This window comes from Mirounga angustirostris, unplaced genomic scaffold, assembly GCF_029215605.1.
Source record: "Mirounga angustirostris isolate CCGP_5_RB_7025 unplaced genomic scaffold, mMirAng1.0.hap1 SCAF_9, whole genome shotgun sequence".
Taxonomy (NCBI): domain Eukaryota; kingdom Metazoa; phylum Chordata; class Mammalia; order Carnivora; family Phocidae; genus Mirounga; species Mirounga angustirostris.
The window spans coordinates 3,376,601-3,400,477 of NW_026991717.1; the positions used below are offsets into that span (position 1 = coordinate 3,376,601).

The window sequence follows — 23,877 nt, forward strand, 5'->3', positions numbered from 1 at the left end:
TAAAAAGACGAGGTACAATACGATGATGACAGATTTGTGTGTGACCACAGAAGGTGCCAGATTTTCCCGTCACAATCACAAGTAATTGATAGCTACCAGCTGTGTCCACAGACTCCCTCACAGAGCAGAGCGATTTCTTTAACTTATTGTTTTCCAGATTTTCCTTCTGATTTTTGAATTTTTGTCTTAAGTTGCATATGGCACCCTCTGCAAAGCAGAACTGTACATATTTTTAGTTGGGCCCCCAGGATTACAGTTTATTTTAAACAATTTTTTTTTTTTTAAATAGCTGGGTTTATGGAGAACTTCCCAGGTGAGGGGTACTGAATTTTAGATACTTGGCCATCAGTTTTTCACCTAATCCTTACGGCCATCCTGTGAATTAGACCAGTTTTATTTGCAGAAGTGGGAAAAAGCTAAGTGACTTGCTCAAGGTCCTTCATCTAGAACCCAAGACTGTCAAACTCCACATCTAACTCTTTCTACTATGCCATACTTCACAAAGACACCTTGACACTTCAAGGCAGAAAACACATATATTTCTTTAAAAACATGTGTGGTTTTTGTTTTAATTGAGGTGTCATTCACATACAATAAAATGCTCAGAAATCTGGTGGGCAGTTTTATGAGTTTTCACACTTGTATCTACTTTTGTAACCATGAACCACAGCAAGATATAAAACACTTCATCTCCCAAAAAGTTTCCTCCTAATTTGATCAACTTTAATCTTTAATTAAGGGGCGCCTGGGTGGCTCAGTCGGTTAAGCGACTGCCTTCGGCTCAGGTCATGATCCTGGAGTCGCTGGATCGAGTCCCGCATCAGGCTCCCTGCTTAGTGGGGAGTCTGCTTCTCCTTCTGACCCTCCCTCCTCTCATGTACTCCCTCTCTCTCAAATAAAAATAAATAAAATCTTAAAAAAAAGACTCTAATCTTTAATTATTTTAATCAATTAGTTTCAACTGAATTATTTTAATCAGTTCCCCTCCCCCACCCAGGCAATTCCTTGTTCATTTCCATCAGTACCCATTATTAGTGTCACCTGCTCTTGGCTTTCATTCATGTACTCTTTTGCACTTGCTTCACATAACATTTTTGAGATTCACCTCTATTGCTGTGCGTAGCCCATTCTCTTTTATTAAATAATATTCCATTGTATGAATATACCATAGTTCATCTATTCTCCTTTTGGTGGCCATTAGGAAGTGAAGGCTGCTGTGAACATTCTTGTACAAATTTTTTTGTGAACAAGTTTTCACTTTTCTTGGGTAAATAACTGTGAGTGGAATTGCTGGGTCAAAGGTAGGTGCATGCTTAGCCTTCTTAGAAACTACCACACAATTTTCCAGAGTGGTTGTACCAGATTACACTCTTACCACCAATGCATACGAGTTTCAGTAGCTTCACATCCTTAACCAAATCTGGCGTTGTCAGTCTTAGTTTTCACCATTCTAGTAAGTGTGGAATCGTATCTCTTTGTGGGTTTAATTGTCATTTCCCTGATGCCATCTGTATATCTTCTTTTGTGAACTGTCTGTGCAAGTGTTTTGCCTGTTGTTTTGTACGGGGGAGGGGAGAGTTCATTGTTGACTTGTAGAAGTTCTTTATATATTCTAGATATAAGTTCCTCAACAGACATATGTTTGGCCAATCTTCTTCCCAGCCTATGGGTAACCATCCAGTTGGTCTCTGTATTTAAAAGTGTGTTTTTTTATTTTTATTTTTTCTTTTTTTGTTAATTTGTTCCTTGAATTACATATGTGAGTGAGATCATATGGTATCTGTCTTTCTCTGTCTGACTTATTTCATTTAGTATTATACCCTCTAGGTCCATCCACGTTGTGCAAATGGCGAGATTTCATTCTTTTTTATGGCTGAGTAATATTCCAGTGTGTGTGTGTGTGTGTGTGTGTGTGTGTGTGTGTGTGTATCACATCTTCTTTATCCATTCATCTATTGATGGACACTTGGGTTGCTTCCATATCCTGGCTATTGTAAATAATGCTGGTATAAACATAGAGGTGCATATTTCTTTTCAAATTCGTATTTTTATTTTCTTTGGATGAATACCCAATAATGGAATTACTGGACCATATGGTAGTTCTATTTTTAAGTTTTTGAGGAACCTCCATAGTGTTTTCCATAGTGGCTGTACCAATTTACCAATATTCCCACCAATAGTACACAAAAGTTTCTTTTTCCCCACATCCTCGCCAATACTTGCTATTTCTTGTCTTTTTGATTCTAGCCATTCTGACAGGTGGGCAGTGATACCTCACTGTGGTTTCCATTTCCCTAATGATGAGTGATGTTGAGAATCTTTTCATGTGTCTGTTGGCCATCTGTATGTCTTCCTTGGGAAAATGTCTGCTCAGGTCCTCTGCCCATTTTGATCAGGTTATTTGTTATTTTGGTGCTGAGTTGTATAAGTTCTTTACATATTTTGCATATTAACCTTTTATCAGATATGTCATCTGTGAATATCTTCTCCCATTCGGTACGTTGTCTTTTTGTTCTGTTGATTGTTTCCTTCACTGTGCAGAAGCTTTTTATTTTGATGTAGTCCTAATAGTTTATTTTAGCTTTTGTTTCCCTTGCCCGAGGATCCATATCTAGAAAAATGTTTCTACAGACAATGTCAGAGAGACAACTGCCTGTGCTCTCTTCTAGGATTTTTATGGTTTCAGGTTTCACAATTAGGTCTTTAATATATTTTGAGTTCATTTTTGTGTATAGTGTAAGAACATGGTCGAGTTTCATTCTTTGCATTGTATGATCCTGGCACAAAAACAGACAGTTGGATCAATAGAATGGAACAGAAAACCCAGAAATAAACCCATGCTTTATGGTCAATTATCTTATGACAAAGGAAACCAGAATATACAATGGGGAAAAGACAGTCTCTTCAACCAATGGTGCTGGGGAAACAGGAATAAACTCTAGTCTTTACCTTGACCTTCAAAGCTCTGAATGATATGGTCCTCAGCCACCTTCCAACTTCATTTCATACCCCCGCCCCACCTCTCCCCCACAGTGCCCCCATCACATGAATTTTCTTTGTGTTTCTTGACCACATTAAGCTTGTTCCCACTTTATGGTCTTTGCACTCACTAGTCCCTCTGCCAGAAATGCTCCTTCCTCATCTTTGTGCACAGATGGCTCTATCTCATTGTTTAGGTCTGGGCTCAACTATCACCTCCTTAGAAGGCTTGTCCTGACTTTCTTCTCCAAAGTGGCTGCATGCAATCACTATGCTATCACCCTATTTTGTTTCCTTCATAGCACTTGCCACAGGGAAATATATGTTTGTTTCCTTGTTTACTGTCCCTCTCTCCTACTGGAATGCCAAGTCCATGAGGGTGAGGAGCTCTTCTGTCCTGCCCACTGCTGGGACAGGGCATGTTATAGATTAGGTACTCAAGAAGTATCTGTTCAATTAATAAAGCAGTGTCTTTGAAATGCTAAGGTAGGATCGGATCCATTGAAGGTTTGGCGTATTCCAGAATGTGTACACATGTATGTGCAGGTGTGTGCAGGTGTGTGTGTGTATGTGTGTGTGTGTGTGTGTGTAGGAGGTGGTCAAACAAGAAAGGCAGTATTGATAAACCAAATGTTTAAATATTCCAAAGGCTTCAACTTTCCCAGCAGTTTCAGCCTCATGAATATCTAATTTTTAAATTAATTGATTTGAGGGAGTTCCTTGATTTCATGTTCCCTTCCACATGGAATTCCTATCTGCCTTTGCACATCTGTTTCTCTGCCTGGAATGTTCTTCTTCCTCTTCCCAGAACAAACATCATGGCCCACGTGAAAATGGGGTTGTCTTCTCCAGAGAGACGTGGGCCCTTTCCTTAGTGCTGCCAGTGGACTTGGTCATCCTTCTATTCCAGCACTTGTCATCCAGCTTCAAAATACCTGTTTACATGACTGCCTCCCTGTAGAGACTATGAGCTTCCCAAGGGCTAACTCACCTCTGTACCCCCAGCCTGGCAAGAGAAAGCACTGGGCAAACACTTGTTGGATGTTGCCATAGACTGAATGTTTGTGTCTCTCCAAAATTCATATGTCAAATCCTAACATCCAATGAAATGGTCTTAGGAGGTGGGGCCCTCAGGGGGTGAGGAGGTCATGAGGGTGGAGCCCCCAGGAATGGGGTTAGTGTCCTTACAGAAGAGAACCCAGGGATCTTCTTCACTCCTTCTGCCACGTGAGGATACAGCAAGTGGGCCCTCACCAGATGCCTGATCTGCTGGTGCCTTGACCTTGGGCTTCACAGCCTCCAGAACTGAGACCAATAAATGTATGTTGTTGCTAAGCCACCCAGTCTATGGTTTTTGTTATAGTAGCCCAAACAGACTAAGACAAAGCCTGAATGAATGGATAATAGTGCATTTTATAATGGTAGTTTTATGTCTGGCAGAGGAGAAGAAATACATAAATACTCCTGGAGAATGAAGTCATAAATAACATGAGCTGGACTGTTTGATTGGTGGCCCAACACTATTTTCCTCTTCTATGCTCTCCCTGCATCTGAGAAGGTGGGAGCCTAGGAACCACATTTCTAGAATCCCTACCTGCAGAGTTATCCTTTGGGATATGTTCTGCAAAGGAGAGGTATTTGCTCAAGATTTAAAAGGTCAAAATGATGTAGCCAGCATTGTTCCTGTATAGGAGGTATAATAAAGCATGAAATCTAATAGGAGCTTCTCTGCATCCTTCTGTGACTTACTCACTTCTGAGCTACAAGAATCTGAGATCATCAGTACCTTTTCCCTGTGATTCCAGCATTTCTGATTTTCTTAACTCTACGTCTCTCCCTTGGCCTCCTAAAGAGTTTTGCCAGCTTGAAATACTTAGATTAGGTTCTCCTGACCAGACAGCAATGCATAACAAAGTTAATAAGTATAGGGGAAAAAACTTATGAAAAGAGAAAAATGAAAGAATTGGTTCCAGAACTCAGCAAATCTTCCCTCTGAATATTTGCCAAGTTGGCAATAGTTTTAAAACTGGAAAGCCAATCCCTGTTTTATCACAAATAATGATGCACATTTAGGATATGGGCTCTGTGGGCTTCCTCAGGAGTGATTTCTTTTTCAAAAATGTTTCAATATGGAAGGAACAAGTTGAACCACAGAAGACCGAGGGCAAGGGAAAAGCTGGCCAAATGTCTAGGAATAATTTTAATTATTGAGAAGTGCAAAACATGGAGTCTTGTAGCTAAATCCTTTTCCCTGCACATGCCTCACAAATGGCAAATCCCTAAACAGTCAGATCTCTGACCTGGAGATCGGGGTTCTCCTGTTGGGTCATTGCTGTTGGTTCCGGCGTTGGATGCCTGGAGCATATGCTTTTTATAGTCCTTGGGAAATATGCTTTTACTGTCCAAACGTCTTTGTTCTGAGAAAAAAAAGAAAAAAGAAAAAAGGAGCCCTTGTTTTCCAGTTAAACAATATCTAATTCTTGTCCCAGCTTGGGTGTTCTTAAAGAAGACAACTACTAGGAAGTCAGCTCCTTCCAAAGAAATGCTCTGTCCTGGATGCTCAGGCTCACACAGATCTGGGAGTTACATGTGGGTCTGGGTGTGTGGGTGCTATAGGGGTCTAGTTAGAGCAACTCTGCTAACACGTGGTATCTGTGCATGTTTTCAGAGTTTATAGCTTAATAAGATGGGAAAAAACAGATTCACCAAATTCCAGAAGGGATTGGAGGAGTCCACTGAGAACAGTAGAGCTCTTCCACTTAACAGGAGCCTTGGCAGCAGGAGAATGAGTGAGGTTTCACAGAGCACCTCACGTGGTGGGGAGTGTGGGCTTTCAGGAAGACCATGAAGCTCTAAGAGCAGGGCGGTGGAAGAATGCCGTGCATTGTGTCATGTAAGACATTCTTGATTCCTCAGTCAGTTTAAGCAAAGTCATGAGCTGCTTAGTGGGAGGTACTCCTGAGAGAAGAGGTGTGCGGGGTGAGGCTGAGATGGCCATGCAGCTTCATGAGTGGAGACGAGCAGAAGCAAGGAATAAGGCTGGCACTTCTCAGAGCATGGGGAAGGCATTCAAGAATCAGACAGGCTTGGCCAAGCCCATCAGTTGAAAATCTTCCATTCCAAGATCCTAGAAGACCATGGGGACTCTTTGGGAAGGGCCACACGGAGGTACACCAGAGCCTTCCTGATCAGCACTGATGGTCCAGAAGGGGTAGCATGAAGAACGCTCAAAGAGAAGGCTATATATTTGGGCTCCAGGAAAACTTTCTGTGAGTTTTAGTTCTCCTCATTCATGCAGTGGGATTAAAAATGACTGCCCCAACCCTGTGCTCTTGTAAATATCAGAGGAGTTAATGAACACCAAAGTGTTTTGTGCATGACAACTGTTCTAACTCCCCACATTGGCATCTCCCACCTGTGCATGTCCCCGGGCACCTCTAACTGCCAACAAGAAAAGCCATGTAGAAGGCTCTTTTCCATCATCCTCTTGATTCCGCAGTGGATTCTGTAATAATCTCATACCAGGTCTGCCAACAACTCAATTTCATTCATTTGTGAAACACTTATTTAACACTGATTACACCTGTGTTAGGTGCTGGAGATACAAAGAAGAATAACAAATGATCCCTAACGTCCATCTGATTGACTTCTGTCATCAACTCTCAACTGGTTCCAAACCCTGATGGGAAAGAGGAGTATCATTTACCGAGTCCTAAAACCTCAACAATTTAAAGCCCATTTTGGTGACAAAAATTTGTTGAACTCCAGAAATTATCCCTACAGATAGCAGAAGCAGCTTGTCATCCTGGGCCAAGGGGCACATTGTAATGAGCTTCTCCAAATGACATTACTGACCCAACTGTAAGGTGTCCTAAGACTCAACTGATTAGTATTTATTGAGTACCTACTGTGTGCCTTATACTATATTATATCCTCAGGACTGCAAAAAAAAAAAAAAAAATCACACATGATCTCTATAATTAAAGGACCTACAATTTAGCTGAGGAAACATAAGTAAAAGAGGAAACAATTGGAGAACAACGTGTGTTTGGACTTAATCAGATACCAGGTGGTTCGACCAGAGAAAAGAGGTCAAACGAAATCCAGGGGGTTCCCCTAGGAGATAGGTATTCTTCTGTAAGAGACAGAAGTTGGCCCTACATTTCTCTTCTTCGAAGAGCAGTGTGCCTGGAGGTGATACTTCCACGGAAACAGCATGTGGGCAGGGGAGTCTGTCAGATCACAGGGCAGGAAACCATGTTCACTAGAACAGAGCTCACTGCTAGCTTGGGCTGGGGGTTGGGGTCAGCAGATATGCAAATATAGAGGCAGAACATGAAGGGTCTTTATTCTGGGCAGAAGACCATATGCCAGTGTAGGTTCTTGGGAAGAGAAGTATTAGCAAGAAAATCACAGCCTTCTCAGAGAAGACCTGGGTAGGACGAAATGCCAGTTTTAGTGCTCGTTTGTATGTGGCAAGGCACAGTTAAAACCATCTAATGTCCATCTTGTTTACTTCTCGGCTCCAGGATCGACCAAACGGGGGCCTGCTTGTACGTGTTACAGGAAGCACTTGAACCCGAAGAATCTGACACTTACCCAGCAGGTGCAGTACAGACATTGCTGCTGCCTTTCCAAGAGCATTGGTAGCTGTGCAGACATAGGTTCCTTCATGTTCAAGGGAAACATTCTGCAACAACAGGGATCCATTGAAAAGCAAGGAAACATTGTCACTCAGAGATCCTCCTCTCTTCAACCAAGTTATATTAGGCTGAGGGACACCTTTGGAATAAAAACAAATATGACAAAGGCAAATTCCTTTAAGAATAGGGCCACAGAACCATATGACAAATACCATTTAGCATTCTGACCACAAGTTAGCAAATGGGCTTAATTACATATAATAGGACAGATGGCTACTTCTGTTTCTATAGATCCTCGACGGCAGAGAGGAGATTCCATCAAAGCAAAGGGCTTTGGTCTATGATGCACCTGACTGGGGTATGTATGTAAGTCAAGAGGAGCCAAAGAGGGTGGGGTAGCTTCATATCAGAAAAAAGAAGAAATACAAAGCTGAGTGGGGGGAGCAGGAGAGTGGTTGGAAAAGAGGAGCTAGAAGCAGAGACAGAGAGAAATGCCCAGTGCTGAGTTATCACAAAGAAGTCTCCAGAAAGCAAAACTATCTAAGGCGAATCTTTAAGTTACTTGCTGTGCATCGGCAACAAAATGTCCCTCCTTCAGAAAAAAATATTAAATCTTTAGGGAAAAAAAAAAAAACTTGTTCATTGCTACTTTAGTAAAAGAATATAATTTCAGGGAACACAAAGCGTTGAGTTTCAAGTCTGGGTTGATGTAGCGAGGTGCAGAGACTGTAAGCAACACCTCTGGACACAGAGAGGAGCATGAGAAATAGAAAGGATTTCTCCCCCGGCCCCAATCTTGAGAAGTCTTAGCATCTTGCTGGGATATGAAATGCAAAACTCAGAGGAACCTCCCTTGGTTCTGAAGAGCTGGGGCAGCCTCAGATGATCCTGAGATCCAGCTATAGTAAGTGGTTTTGGCGATGTGCTCTCCCCCTCAGTGCTCTGCTTGGAGAGAATGTGCAGGCGTGGTGAGGCTTTCTGCCAAAAACAGGCATCACCGCTATCATCACGACATTTTCAATGCTCCTTATAGTAGGCAAAACGCCTGCCCCACGAAGGTGTGGTTAGCTCCAGCTTACACCGGGGAAGATGGCCAAGTCAACACTAGGCTGGAACCTAAATACCCAGACAAGTGCTAATCACATGCACATATGCCTTTCTAGTCACTTCTACAAACACATACACACAGAAGGGTCGAACTTCCCTAAGGTCGCCAGCTAGTAAACATTGGAGCCAAGATTCACACCCACAGTTTATTCCAGAACTGATCTCCTAACCACAATGTAGGTAGGTCTTGCATATTTCTTGATAAACTTATTCCTACATACCTTACAGTGTTTATTGCCAAAGTTAGCAGACTTTAAAAATATATATTTTATGGTTGTTTATTGCTAACAATAAAGCTATTGGGAAGCTATGAACCCTTGTATATTTCTCTTGTATTGCCATCTCACTGAACTTTATTACAGCTGACCCTTGAACAATATGGGGGCTAAGGATGCCGACTCCCCTCCCCCGCACAGTCAAAATTCCATATGTAAGTTTTGACTCTCCCAAAACTTAACTACTAACAGCCTGCTGTTGAACAGAAGTCTTACCAATAGCATAAATAGTCACCTACATGTATTTTGTGTATTATATGTATTATAGGCTGTATTCTTACACTAAAGTCAGCTAAAGAAAAAATGTTACTAAGAAAACCATAAGGAAGAGAAAATGCATTTACAGGACTGTATTTATAAAACAAATCCACTTAGGGGCACCTGGGTGGCTCAGTGGTTAAGCGTCTGCCCTCGGCTCAGGTCATGATCCCAGGGTCCTGGGATTGAGCCCCGCATCAGGATCCCTGCTCATCAGGAAGCCTGCTTCTCCCTCTCCCACTCTCCCTGCCTGTGTTCCCTCTATTGCTGTGTCTTTCTCTGTCAAATACATAAATAAAATCTTAAAATAAATAAATAAATAAATAAATAATAAAACAAATCCACTTAAAGGTGAGCCTAGACAGTTCAAACTTGTGTCATTCAAGGTCAACTGTATTTTGAATAGTTTTCAATTGATTTTTTTTTAAAGGTAAAAAACCAGATGTGCCTGGGTAGCTCAGTCGGTTAAGTGTCTAACTCTTCATTTTGGCTCAAGTCATGATCTCAGGGTCGTGAGATCGAGCCCTGTGTTGGGCTCCGCACTGGGCATGCAGCCTGCTTAAGGTTTTCACTCTCTCCCTCTCCCTCTGCACTTTCCCTAATGCTCATGTTCTCTCTCTAAAAAAAATAATGAATAAATACATACATACATAAAAATTTAAAAAATAAAAGGCAAACAATCATATTTACACATAGTGATAATTTTATCTCTTCAAATATTTATACCTATTATTTCTAACTATTGCATTGCATTGACTAATGTCTCTAAATGCTGAATAAGGACAGTTACAACAAACATATCTGTCTTATTTCCAACTTTAAAGGGAATATTACTAAAGCTCCCTCCTGAAGCATGATATTTGCTTTTGGTTTCTGATAGTTGTTGTCAAATCAAAGAAATTTCCTTTTATTTCTAGTTTACATGGAAATTTCTAAGTCTCTGAGTTGATACTGAGTGTATTTTAATTTTCTTATTTTAAAGTTAAAATATTTAAAGCTATTAATTTTCTTTTGAATACAGCTTTGACTATATATCTTGTATTTTGAAATGCAATACAATTATCACCATTAATTCATTCATTCAAAAAATGTTTCTGAAGTGCCTACTCTATATGATGCTCAATGCTGGGGCTAAGGATATGATGGTGAACTAAGTTCCTCATGAAACTTAATTTAAAAAAAAAGGAAAAAGAAACTTAATTTTAAGGTAGGGCTTTGAGGGAAATAGGTGATTGCAATAAAAGGAGATAAGGGCCTATGATAAAGGTGAACACTGGATGCCATCCCATAGAAGCTGCACTTAATGCAGACTGAAGATATGGAAGATCCCCACATGAAGTAACACCTCAGCTTATACCTTAGGACAAGGAGGAACATGTCAAGGGAAGGGGATAGCAGTGGTGGAGAGGCTGTTTTAGGCCCAAGGAAGAGTGGGCATTAAGTCTTAGACACAAAGTAAAATAGAGTAAAATTCCCCTTTGGGGAATCATGGAAGTTTATTATGACGAGCTTAAAGTACATGGAGGAGGAGTGAGGAAAGATGAGATAAGAGGTGAGAAGGTGTCCATCAAATGCAAATTTATTATCCATAGTAAGGAATTTGGTTGAATTTATTTTAAGGAAAATGGGAAACAATGTAATTATTTTAAACAATAATTATTTTAAATGATCTGAAAATATCAGGTTGGTGCTTTAGAAGTATCAGCCTGAGTGACTCAGTCAGTTAAGCATCCAACTCTTGATTTTTGGCTCAGGTCATGATCTTAGCATCGTGAGATCAAGCCCCACACTGGGCTCCATGCTGGGCGTGGAGCCTGCTTAAGATTCTCTCTCTCCCTCTTCTCCTGCCCCTCCTCCCTGCTTGCACTCTCACTCCCTCTTTTAAGAAAGAAAGAAAGAGAGAGAGAGAGGGAGGGAGGGAGGGAGGGAGGATGGAAGGAAGGAAGGAAAATTAATTAATTAATTAATTAATTTCGGCCTGGATGTGATGTAAAACAAGGAAGACAGGGACATGGGTCAGGAGGACCAATTGGAGGGTTACAAAAGCAACTGAGGTGAGAGACAAAGATGGGACAGTGGACGCAGGAGCAGTGGGTCTAGAGAGACACAGGAGGAAAAAACCAATAGGACACAGTGATTGACTTTACATGGGGAAGTAAAGGAGAGAAGGATTTAAGGATGACATGCAGATAGATGGTGGTGCCATTAACTGAAACAGGGAAAAACCAGAGGAAGAGCAGATCTGCACGGAATATGTGAGAAATTATTATAAGTGTGTTGAGACTGAGGTAGCTAAATGACATCCAAAATCAACTGACTGGATTCGGAACCCAGGAGAAATGTCTAAATCGGAGACACAAGTATTAACATAGAAATGATGATTGAAATCATGAAATTAAATGAGGTGATTAAAGGGGAATGCATGAAATGAGCATAGGGGAGGATTCAGGATAAAATCTGTGGGACAGAAGGATTTTCGGCATAGTTGGTAACTGCATCTGATTTCCTCTTTGATTCACATCCTACTTGGGAAGGAATTTTAAAATTTCCAACTTGTTGGTATTTTAATCACCTGACCTTTTGCAAGGGAGTTGTAACTTTAGTGCATTGTAATCAGAAAATGCAGTCCAAACAACTGCTGTTTCTTGAAATTTCTAAGGTATATTTGTGGCCTAATATGCAATCACTTTTTTTGGTAAATGTTCTTTGCATACTTGAAAAGAAGGTATATTATTTCTTTTTGGGGTATAAAGTTCAAATATTTACAATAATTAAGTCTTATTATATTCTTTTAGTATGTGTCCTTATTAACTTGCTTCTCCTTGAGCTCTTCTGTCCAGAAAAAAGTGCTCCAGTCTACTATGTTTATCAATTTTTCCTTGTGTTTTTCCTATTTTTGTTTTTATGTATTATATCTTATCTAGCAATGACAGTTCATGTTGATGATACTTTACTGTGGATTTTTTTTAATAGGTGTCTTTTTATCTTTTTTTAGGGTCTTAAATCCTGTCTTGCCTGATTTTACTTTTGTGACTGCTAGTTATTCTGTTTTCTTCTGCTTAATATACTTTTGTACAATTTTTACAATTTTCTGTATAACTCTATTTTGGAAGTGTCTCTTGTAATAGTGTATCATTAGGTTTTATTTGGAAACCCAATCTAAGGGCCTTTGCCTTTTTCTTTTTCTTTTTTTAAAGATTTTATTTATTTATTTGACAGAGAGAGACACAGCGAGAGAGGGAACACAAGCAGGGGGAGTGGGAGAGGGAGAAGCAGGCTTCCCGCGGAGCAGAGAGCCCGATATGGGACTCGATCCCGGGACCCCAGGACCACGACCCGAGCCGAAGGCAGTTGCCCAACAACTGAGCCATCCAGGCGCCCCAGGCCTTTGCCTTTAATAGCAATGTTAACCCTATTAATATTTAGTGTGATTACAGATATGTCTGGGTTTACCTTGTCATTGTTCTATACCTTCTGATTTTATGGGCCTTTGACTTTTGGTTATCCTTTCTTTGTTCCCTTTTGTCTTGTAAAGTAGAAATTAAATGCTGTATTTTAAGTTCTAATAATGTTACAATTTACTTAAAAAATAACTAGTTGACAGCAATTTAGCAAAATCTTCCAAAATTATAATTGTATTTATCCTCTAAAGAGTAATCCCCTTTCCTAGGAATTAATGCTATCAATATACCTGCATACAAAATGTTCTATTTATGCAGTTATATAAAAGCAAAAGATTGAAAACAAGTCACATATCCAACAAATTAACTTACAGTATATCAATACAATGAAATATTGATGATGTACTCAAATTACTGAAAGAAAAAAGTGGCCAACCAATAATATACCTAGCAAAACTGTCCTTTAGAAATGAAAGAGGAATAAAGACTTTCCCAGACAAACAAAAGCTGAGTGAGTTCATCATCACTAGACCAGCCTCATAAGAAATGCTAGAAAGTTCTGCAAGTTGAAATGAAAGAACAGAAAACAATAACACAAAAGCATATGAAAGTATAAAATTCACCAGAAAAGGTAAATATGGGCCTTTGACTTTTTATGGGCCTTTTATGGGCCTTTGGCTTTGGTCATCCTTTCTTTGTTCCCTTTTGTCTTGTAAAGTAGAAATTAAATGCTGTATTTTAAGTTCCAATAATGTTACAATTTACTTAAAAAAATAAACTAGTTGACAGCAATTTAGCAAAATCAAAATAAGTATAGAATACTATAATACTATAATGGAGCTGTATAAATCACTTTTTTTTTTTTTAAGATTTTTTTATTTATTTGACAGAGAAAGACACAGCGAGAGAGGGAACCCAAGCAGGGGGAGTGGGAGGAGAAGCAGGCTTCCGGCGGAGCAGGGAGCCCGATGCGGGGCTCGATCCCAGGACCCTGGGATCATGACCTGAGCCGAAGGCAGACGCTTAACAACTGAGCCACCCAGGCGCCCCTGTATAAATCACTTTTTTTTTTTTTTAAAGATTTTATTTATTTGACAGAGAGAGAGACAGCGAGAGAGGGAACACAAGCAGGGGGAGTGGGAGAGGGAGAAGCAGGTTTCCCGCGGAGCAGGGAGCCTGATGCGGGGCTCAATCCCAGGACCGTGGGATCATGACCTGAGCCAAAGGCAGATGCTTAACGACTGAGCCACCCAGGTGCCCCATAAATCACTTTTAAGTCTAAAAGTTAAAAGACAAAGGAGTAAGATATAAATATGAAAATTTGTTAATGGATACTCAATGTAAAAACATGTAAAGTGTGACATAGTAACATAAAGCAGGAAGATAGAGAGGTACAAAGTGTAGAGTTTTTGTATTAGATTGAAGTTATGTTGTTATCACCTGAAAATAGTCAATTATAAATATTAGATGATTTATGTAACCCCACAGTAACCACACAAAAAATACCTATAGTAGATATGCAAAAGAAAAGAAAAAAAAAAACAACCCCAAAGCATGTCACTGTTAAAAAAATCAACAAATCACAAAGGAAGATGGAAATAGAGGAAAAGAGACAAAAGGACCACAAATAAGATAGAAAAAAAATTAACAAAGTGGCAATACTAAATCCTTACCTATCAATAATTATTTTAAACATAAATGGATTAAGCTCTTCAATCAAAAAGCAGAGTGGCTGAATTGATTTAAAGAAAAGCTCCAACTATATGCTGCCTACAAAGACTCTCTTTAGAATTACAGACATACACAGACTGAGAGTGAAGGGATGGGAAAATAGATTCCATGCAAATGGTAACCAAATGAGAGCAGGGGTATCTGTACTTACATTAGACAAAATAATGTCAAGTCAAAAACTGTTACAAGATATAAAGATGGTATATATTGATAACAGAGTCAATTCTTCAGGAAGATATAACAATCATAAATATATATGCACTTAATATCAGAGCACCTAAATATATAAAGCAAACATTGATAGATCTATAAAGAGAAACAGATAGCAATACAATAATAGTAGGGGACTTCAATATCCCACTTTCAACAACGGATAGTATGTCCACACAGAAAATTAATAAGGAAACAGTGGACTTGAACTACACTATTAACCAAATAGACCTAACAGACAGACATAGTGTATTCCACCCACCTGTAGCATAATATACATTCTTCTCAAGCCCAGATGAAACATTCTCCAAGACAAATCACATATTAGGCCACAAAACAAGTCTTAATAAATTTAGAAGGCTGAAATCACACCAAGTATCTTTTCTAACCACAATGGAATAAAAGTAGAAATCTGTACCAGAAGGAAAATTAGAAAATTCAGATATGTGGAAATTAACCAAGACACCCTTGAGCAACCATTGAGTCAAAGAAGAAATCAGAAGGGAAATTAGAAAATACCTAATACAAATGAAAATAAACATACAACATAGCACAACCTGTGGGATACAACAAAAGCAGTACTAGAAAGGAAGTTTATAGCAATAAATGCCAATGTTACAAAAGAAGGAAGATCTCAAACAACCTAACTTTAGCCTTCAAGGAACTAGAAAGAGATGAACAAACTAAACCCTGAATTAGAAGGAAGGGGAAAAAAAAAACAAAGATTAGAATACAAAGAAGCAAAATAAGGAAGAGAAAACCAATAGAAAATATTAACATAAATAAGAGCTGGGGTTTTTTTGAAAAGATAAACTAAACTGACAAACCTTTATCTAAGCTTACAAAGAAATCATTAAGAGGATTCAAATAAATAAAAAAGGAGACATTCAGTCTGATAACACAGAGGGCACCTGGGTGGCTCAGTCAGTTAAGCATATGCCTTTCAGCCCAGGTCATGATCTCAGGATCCTGGGATCAAGTCCTGCATCAGGCTCCCTGCCCAGCAAGGAGTCTTCTACTCCCTTACCAAACTCTGCCCCTCCCTCCTGCTTGTGCGCTCTCTCTCTCTCTCAAATAAATAAATAAATAATTTTTTTAAAAAGAATACTGATGACACAAACCAAAAGGATCACAAGAGACTATTCTGGATAATTATACACCAAATCTAGAAGAAATGGATGTATTTACAGAAACAAACTACCAAGACTGAATCATAAAGAAACAGAAAAGTTCAACAGACGTGAATAATGTACAAGAAAATTGAATCAGTAATCCAAAACGTTCCAACAAACCAAAGTCCTGGACCAGATGACTTCACTGGTGAATTATACCAAACTTTTAAAGAAGAATTAATACAATCCTTCCTAAATTCTTCCAAAACATTTAAGAGGAAGAAATACTTCTAAACTCATTTTATGAGGTCAGCATTGCTCTGATACCAAAGCTGGGAAAAAAACGCTATAAGAAAAGAGAACTACAGGTCAACATCTCTAATGAACACAAATGCAAAAATACTCGAAAAAATACTAGCAAACTGAATTCAACAACACATGAAAAGGATCATCTAACATCACCAACTGGGATTTATTCCTGGGACACATGCAAATTACTTAATGTGACAGACCACATTAACAGAATGAAGGATAAAAACCACATGATCATTTCAAAATATTATATATATAAAATGGATTAAAGACAAACGTAAGACTTGAAACTGTAGAATTCTTAGAAGAAAACACAGGAGAAAAGCTCCTTGACATTGAATGATTTCCTGGATCAACAAACGCATAATCAACAGAAACAAAAACAGACAAGTGGGACTACATCAAACTAAAAAGTTTCTGCACAGCAAAGGAAACAAAATATAAAGGCAACCTACAGAATCCGAGAAAATATTTGTAGCCTATTTATCTAATAAGAGGTCAATATCCAGAATATATAAGGAACTCCTACAACTCAATGGCAAATACACAAATAACTCAATTTAAAAATGGGCAAAGGACTTGAACAGACATTTCTCCAAAGGCATAAGACAGACAACAGGTACGTGAAAAGATGCTCAACCTCACTCATCATCAGGGCAATCAGAAGCACAAGGAGATATAACCTCACACTGGTTACGATGGCTATTATTGAAAACACAAAAGATAACAAGTGCTGGTGACATTGTGGAGAAACTGGAACCCTCCTACACTGTTGGTAGAAATGTAAAATACTACAGCTGTTTTGGAAAGTAGTATGGAGGTTCCTCAAAAAATTGAAAAAAAAATTGAACTACCATGTGATCCAGCAATCCCACTTCTGGATACAGTATATATCCAAGAGAATTGAAACTGGATCCCAAACGGTCTCTGCACTCCCACATTCACTGCGGCATTGTTCCAATAGCCAAGATAAGAAATAACCCGAATATGTATTGACAGGTGAATGGATAAAGAAAACATGGTATATACACACAGTGGACTACTCTACAGCCTTGAAAAAGGACATTCTGCCATTTGTGACAATATGGATGAACCTAGAAAACATGCTAACTGTAACAAGCCAGTCACAGAAGGGCAAATACAACATGCTTCCTCTCAAATGACTAAAATAGTCAAGTTCACAGAAGCAGAGAGAATGGTGGTTACCACGGGCCGGGGGAAGGAGAAATGGAGAAGCACGGTTCAATTGTATTAAGTTTCAGCTAATACAGGATGAATTTGTTCTAGAGATTTGCCATACAGCATAGCACCTACTGTCAACAATACTGAATTATGCACTTAAAAATGTGTTGAGAGTAGATCTCATGTTAAGTGTTCTTACTACAAAAAAAGGGGTACACAAGGTAAATTTTGGAGGTGATGGATATGTGTATTACCTTGACTGTGAGGATTGTTAATGAGTGTATGCATGTATCCAATCTCATCAAATTATATATATTAAATATATGCAATTTTTTGTATTTCATATTTCCATGACACTGTTTGGAAAAAAATGTTCTCAGCTGAAAAATACAAGGTAGACAATGGTATGTTGAATATACTCACTTTTATATAAGAAAGAGAAAAAAATAAGTATTCATGCTTGCATGGAGAATGTCTGCAAGGATATGTAAGAATCTAATGAGGGTGTTTACCTGGGTGTATAGGGTACAAGTGAAAGGGGAGGGTGAACAAGGGAGTGGGAACAGGGGACTTTCCATTGTATGAGGTCCTCTGAATGCCTTACCTACCTCCAAATTTTAAAAAGTTAGTTAAAAAACACAAATGACATCTCCTAGATCCCCAATTCTCCTTCTAGGATGAGGAAAGGTGAAGTTTTCCTTCCCACATCTTTCCCCCACCCTTTTCTTTTCTTCTGACATAAAATGGGATTTGAAATTCAGGTCATTTTACATTATCACTTTTCATTATATATCTTCTTCTAAAGATTTTTTTTGCAATCTATTTCTAAGTCACTAAAATAAACTCTTAAATTCTGTATTTAAATTGATCCAAATGTTTCATTATGATTGCTTTCATAGTGCAATGTCTCCGTGATCATAATTAAGATGCATTTCTTGCTTGACAAGGCAGCATCTTGGGAGTATTTTTCCCCACAAAGGTAGGTCAGTGGGTAGGATGGATTAGGAATCCTTGAGTGGGTGAGAACCTTTTCTCTTCTCCTCACCAAGAAGCAGCTCAGCTTCCAACAGAATTGGAGTGTTGCAACGCACTTTCCTGCACACTGCCCATGCCGCCCATGGTCACCTGGGCTTTCACACTGTGATCAAGTCTGAGGCAAGTGGATTTTTTATTGTCTTTTAAGTAATCTGTTGTTGTTTCCTTTTTTCTTTTTGGATTCCTGCAGGATTCGTTCATGATCAAAATTTTCAAAACTTTTGCCAGGATATGATCAGGAGATAGTATTACCTGCTCATCAATTATGCCTGGAACACTCTGGGGCATTCCGTCTGTAAACTAGTCGCTGTTCCATTCAGTAAAACTTTCTGCTCTTCTTTCTCCCTCTCTCTCTTCTCTCTCTAAGTTCTGTGTCTGCTCCGTTTGCTCCATTCTCTTGCTCAGGAACACCAGTTAGGTGATTAATCTCTCTCCTCCAGGTCCATCACGCAGGTATCATTGTTTTTAGCTCTCTGCTCTTTTCCTCGGCATTCTGCAAGCAATTCTGACCTTGCTCCTACTTCGCTCCTTCCCTTTTATTTCAAGTATTTCATTTTCTGCTTCTAATATTGGCTTTATTTCTCATTGTTTTTTAAAACCCTTTCCAGTGCTATTTTTATTTCTACCTCTCTTCTAGCTGGTTTTCCCCCAGCTTTATTGAAATATAATGGACATATAACATTGTGCACATACGGCGTGCAACATGTTGGTATGAGGCACTTGCATGTTGCAAAATGACTGCCACCATTACCTTCATTAGCTAACACCCAAATCATGTCACATGTTACCATTTCTTTTTTTTTTTTTAAGATTTTATTTATTTATTTGACAGAGAGAGAATGAGAGAGAGAGCACATGAGAGGAGGGAGGGTCAGAGGGAGAAGCAAACTCCCTGCCGAGCAGAGAGCCCAATGCGGGACTCGATCCCGGGACTCCAGGATCATGACCTGAGCCGAAGGCAGTTGCTTAACCAACTGAGCCACCCAGGCGCCCCATGTTACCATTTCTTTTTTGAGGTAAGTACATTTAAGATCTACTCTCTTAGCAACTTTCAGTTAAATTAACAAATAAATTAACAGGTTTTTTAAATTTATCTTTGTTTTCTTCTTGTTTTTCTAGAGTTTTGGGGAGACACAACATATACACTATCTAACATCTACTCTTTTGATACAGTGGATGCTCGTCATGTGCCTCTTGAGTGTTCAATATCATTTTCTGCTGCTGCATTTTTGCTGCATAATCAGAGTTCTAATGAGCAGAAATTCCTCGTGGACTCATCCAGTTCCAAATGGATACTTTGGCTCCCAGTGCTGTCAATGCTTTGCGTCTTTCTTTTGCACATCTTATTATTATTTCAAATGTAACATTAGGAGGGGCAGATTTTCTGCCTAAAGACCACAGTAGTGAATTTGTGGTTTCCTGAAGGTCTTAGACCATGTTGCTCAAAACTGACAAGAGTAAGGGCAAGAGACTGTGTTACACAATCTCTTGGGGCTGCCCTCAGCTGTAAGATATGCGTGAGATCAATTCATTCATTCATCCACTCACCCTTCCCTTTATATATTTATTCAGCTCATGTTTTTTATGTGCCTTCTATGACCAGAACTCTTTTAGAGCATCATTCCTGCATTAATCTCAGGCCTCCCCAGTAGGCTGTGAGGACAGCGTCTGGCAGCGAAAATAAATATATGAATATTTGACAAATGCATAAATGAGTTGAACAAGGGAATGGATCTACTAAAAGAAAATCATTATATCTCAAAGATACATCAGCATGACTTTTTGGTTATTCATGGCAATGTCCTCTTCCAAACAGAGAAGGTAATAAAATACAGACACTGTGGTGAAATCTTCATACCTTCACACACAATTATTTTGGGATCCATGGTAATTTAGTGAAGGGCTGTATTAGCTAGGAAGAAAATAACCTCCTTAAGTATTTTGATTAAAAAATGAAAATCATTTCAAACATCTCTTTAAATACTTCACCAGCCTCCATATATGATATGTGAATTTAAATTATTTACTAATTCAAGGAGATTCCTTTAAGAGCTCCTACTGAGTAATTCGTAAGTGACTAAGCATTTTTGAAAGCAATACATAAGTTTGAAAAAAAATTTTTAAAAAAGATTTTATTTATCTGACAGAGAGAGAGAGAGACATAGCAAGAGAGGGAACACAAGCAGGGGGAGTGGGAGAGGGAGAAGCAGACTTCCCGCAGAGCAGGGAGCCCAATGCGGGGCTCGATCCCAGGACCCTGGGATCATGACCTGAGCCGAAGGCAGACGCTTAATGACTGAGCCACCCAGGCGCCCCTGAAAACATTATAATTCAAGGATCTTAATTGATTCAGACTTACGTCCTATAATTAGTCTAAATAAATGGGGTTTTTCTCAAGTTATAAAACCTCTTCCAGGGAGAGACCCTGAAACATTTCAGATGCATTGGCTTCTTAGTTAGGCCTCCATGGTAAAAAACATGTAAGCAAAAATGCCGTCAATTCTAAGAAAGGTTTACTTAAGTCCTTTAGCCAGGCTGAGCAAGTCTCATTCAGGAAAAAGGTCCAGCAGGTGCCTCGGCCCAAAAGCAGGCTCTTCACATGGAGTCCATTAACCTCATCTGGGTCCACGGATGAAGTCAAGGTTCCATGACCTTTTCGCTAACTCTAGCTGACATTCAGCATTTCCATCAACTATGAACATAAGCAACAAACCAAGGTGGCAGTATTTTTGATTCTGCTGCTAATGGAAACCACAGATAAATATTTCCATTTCACAGGACCATCGTGTTACGGATATCTCAAAATACCTTTTACACCACCACTACTTTGAAATTATGGTGGTTATTGGACCTGATGCTAGATTTTGAATTGAGGGCATTATTGGAAAGAAGCACTTCTATTATTAGATCACACTTTTGATTTATTAACATTTTCATATCTGGATTTTGATAACTGGTTTTCTTTATGATATGATATATTTTATTTTCTGCATTTGAAAATACTCTTCTGAGAAGCAGCCCCATAGGCTTCCTCAGCACATTCCGGCTACTTCGGAGGAGCATGGAAGAACACTGGGGTTGCAGAGATGGGAGTGAGGGAGGTGCAGTAGGAGACAAGGGCAGAGAAGAGGCAGGTGGGGACGGGGCTCAGATCACAGCCCTGCAGGTCACTGGGAAGATTTGGCTTTTATTCTACAGACTTTGAGGAATGACATGAGGTCTTTTGAAGAACTGCTTTGACAGCCTGAACAGACCACAGGGCACAAGGGCAGAGATGGGGGGTCCAGGGAGGAGGCTGTTATCACAATCCACCCGAGACATGATGGTGGTATGGACCGGTCAGTGCAGGAGCAATGGAAGTGGTGAGAAATGGTCAGATTCTGGATATATTTTGAAGGCGGAAATATTTTGAAGAATCTGACAAAGGAAGGGGGGGCTAACAGATAGAGGGGTGTGTGAGAGAGAAACACAGATCAAAAATGGCCCAAGCACCTGAAATAATGGCATTGCCATTCTCTAAGATAAGAAAGTCTATGAGAACAGCCCATTTGGGAGCAAAACTCAGGAGTTCAGTTTAAATTTGTTAGGTTTGAAACATCTGATAGTCATAGGGTGATGCTGGGGAGGCACTTGGATCTGTTCACCTAGAGCTTAGAGGAGAGGTCTGGGCTGGAAATATCAGCTTGGGAGTTGCCGGCATATCGATGACATTTGAATCCTGGAGCACAGATGAGGTTGATAAGGGAATGAGGACAGCTAGAGAACGGAAACTGTCTGGGACTGGCCCTGGGGCACTCCACTATACAGACTGGAGAGATGAGGCGAAACCAGACCAGGGGGCTGGAAAGGAACAGGTGACAGCGGGAGTAGAGAAGAAAGTATTTCTAGAAGGAGGGAATAAGCAATTGTCAAAACACAATCACTGTCAGAATGGCTAAAATCAACAACACAAGAAACAACAGGTGTTGGTGAGGATGTGGAGAAAGGGGAACCTTCATGCACTGTGGGTGGGAATGCAGACTGGGGCAGCCACTGCGGAAAACAGTATGGAGGTTCCTCAAAAAATAAAAAATAGAACTGCCATAGGATCCAGCAATTCCACTACTGGGAATTTACCCAAAGAATATGAAAACACTAATTCAAAGGGCTACATGCACCCCGATGTTCCTAGCAGCATTATTTACAACAGCCAAATTATGGAAGCAGTCCAAATGGCCATCAATAGATGAATGGATAAAGAAGAGGCAGTGTACGTATGATTATTACTCAGCCATAGAAAAGAATGAAATCTTGCCATTTGCAACAACTTGGATGGAGCTAGAGAGTATTATGCTAAGTGAGTAAGTCAGGCAGAGAAAGAAAAATACCATGTGATTTCACTTATATGTTTAAGAAACAAGTGAATAAAGGTTAAAAAAGAGAGAGAGAGACAAACCAAAAAACAGACTCTTAACTAGAGAACAAGTTGGTGGTCACCAGAGGGGAGGTGGGTAGGGGGCTGGGGGGAACAAGTGAAGGGGATGAAGAGCACACTTGTCACGATGAGTACTGAGTTATGTATAGAATTGTTGAGTCACTATATTGTACACCTGAGATTAATACAACACTGTTAAAAAAACAAAACTGATGGTACTCCTGGACCTGCGCTGTCAGCACGGGCCCCACATGTCTCAAACCCCGCACATCCCAGACCAATGCCATCACCCCCCCCCCAACATCATTACAGTGCCCCCTCCAGCCGGCGGTCACCCACCTTGGAGCCTCAGAGCCACTCCTGGCTCCTGCCTTCTTATTCTCCACGGGTAATTTGTCACCAAGTTTGTAAAAGTCATTTCTAATGTAGAACTCCCTTGGGTCCTATTAGCTCTTCCCCATGGCCACGGTCATTGCTATAGCTTAGGACCATAATTCTTCCCTTAATTACTGAAACAACCTCTCGGCTGGCTTCCCTCCTTCCAAACCGCCTCTTCGTGTGAGGTCAGAGGGAGCGAAGTGCTGGCCGCTGCCCGCCTCCAGAAGCACATGGCCCTGGCAGTGCCCGCCTGGGCCGCCTGGCTCTAACCACACTCCCGGCCCCACGTCCTGTCCCTCCGGCCACATCCCTCCTGCCGCAGTCTGCGCATCGCAGTCAGTTCAGTGTCCTGTCAACAAGCCCGCCCTGCCTGCCGTCTGTCCTTACTCATGCCCTTCACTCAGACGCAGTGTTCCCACCTTCTCATCTGGGTCCATTCCTCTTCATGGAAAACGTCTCTGCCACTGAGTTGCTTGTATTCCCCTCCCAGTTTCTATAGAGTCTTATTCAGACACTGTTGTGTTTGCAACATTGTATCGTGGTCAGTACAACAGCTTTCTGGGAGTCCCTGTTGTCAGCTGGGCACGTAGCAGGTGCTCAGCAAGTCAGCTGAGTTGAAAGTGTTCATGGCTCTCCAGTGGATGTATATGTCCCTCCCCTGCTCCCCACTACCAAATCTGTACGTGGAAGCCTCACCCCCAGTGTGATGATATTTGGACCTAGGACTTTTGGAAGGTAATTAGGTTCAAATGAGGTCATGAGGGTGGGGCCCTCATGACGGGATTAGTGCCCTTTATAAGAAGAGGAAGAAACCAGAACCCCTCTCCCCCTCCCCCCTTT

The 23,877-nt window shown here is 40.2% G+C and overlaps 1 protein-coding gene across 9 annotated transcripts in view; it reads right to left on the bottom strand.

The window, feature by feature from the left end:
• Positions 1-23,877, bottom strand: part of ADAMTSL3 (ADAMTS like 3) — a 372,820-nt gene that overhangs the window by 18,294 nt on the left and 330,649 nt on the right. For 8 of the 9 annotated variants that reach the window (XR_010404803.1, XR_010404802.1, XR_010404804.1 and 5 more), the window contains exons 24-25: positions 7,579-7,761; positions 5,280-5,396 (exon numbers count right to left, since the gene is read on the bottom strand). Coding sequence is in view for 6 of the 9 variants with exons in the window: in XM_064569800.1 (XP_064425870.1) it covers positions 5,280-5,396; positions 7,579-7,761 (300 nt within the window). In the remaining 3 variants the exon portion in view is untranslated. The remainder of the gene's footprint in view (positions 1-5,279; positions 5,397-7,578; positions 7,762-23,877) is intronic. The other variant, XM_064569802.1, reaches the window with a different exon arrangement.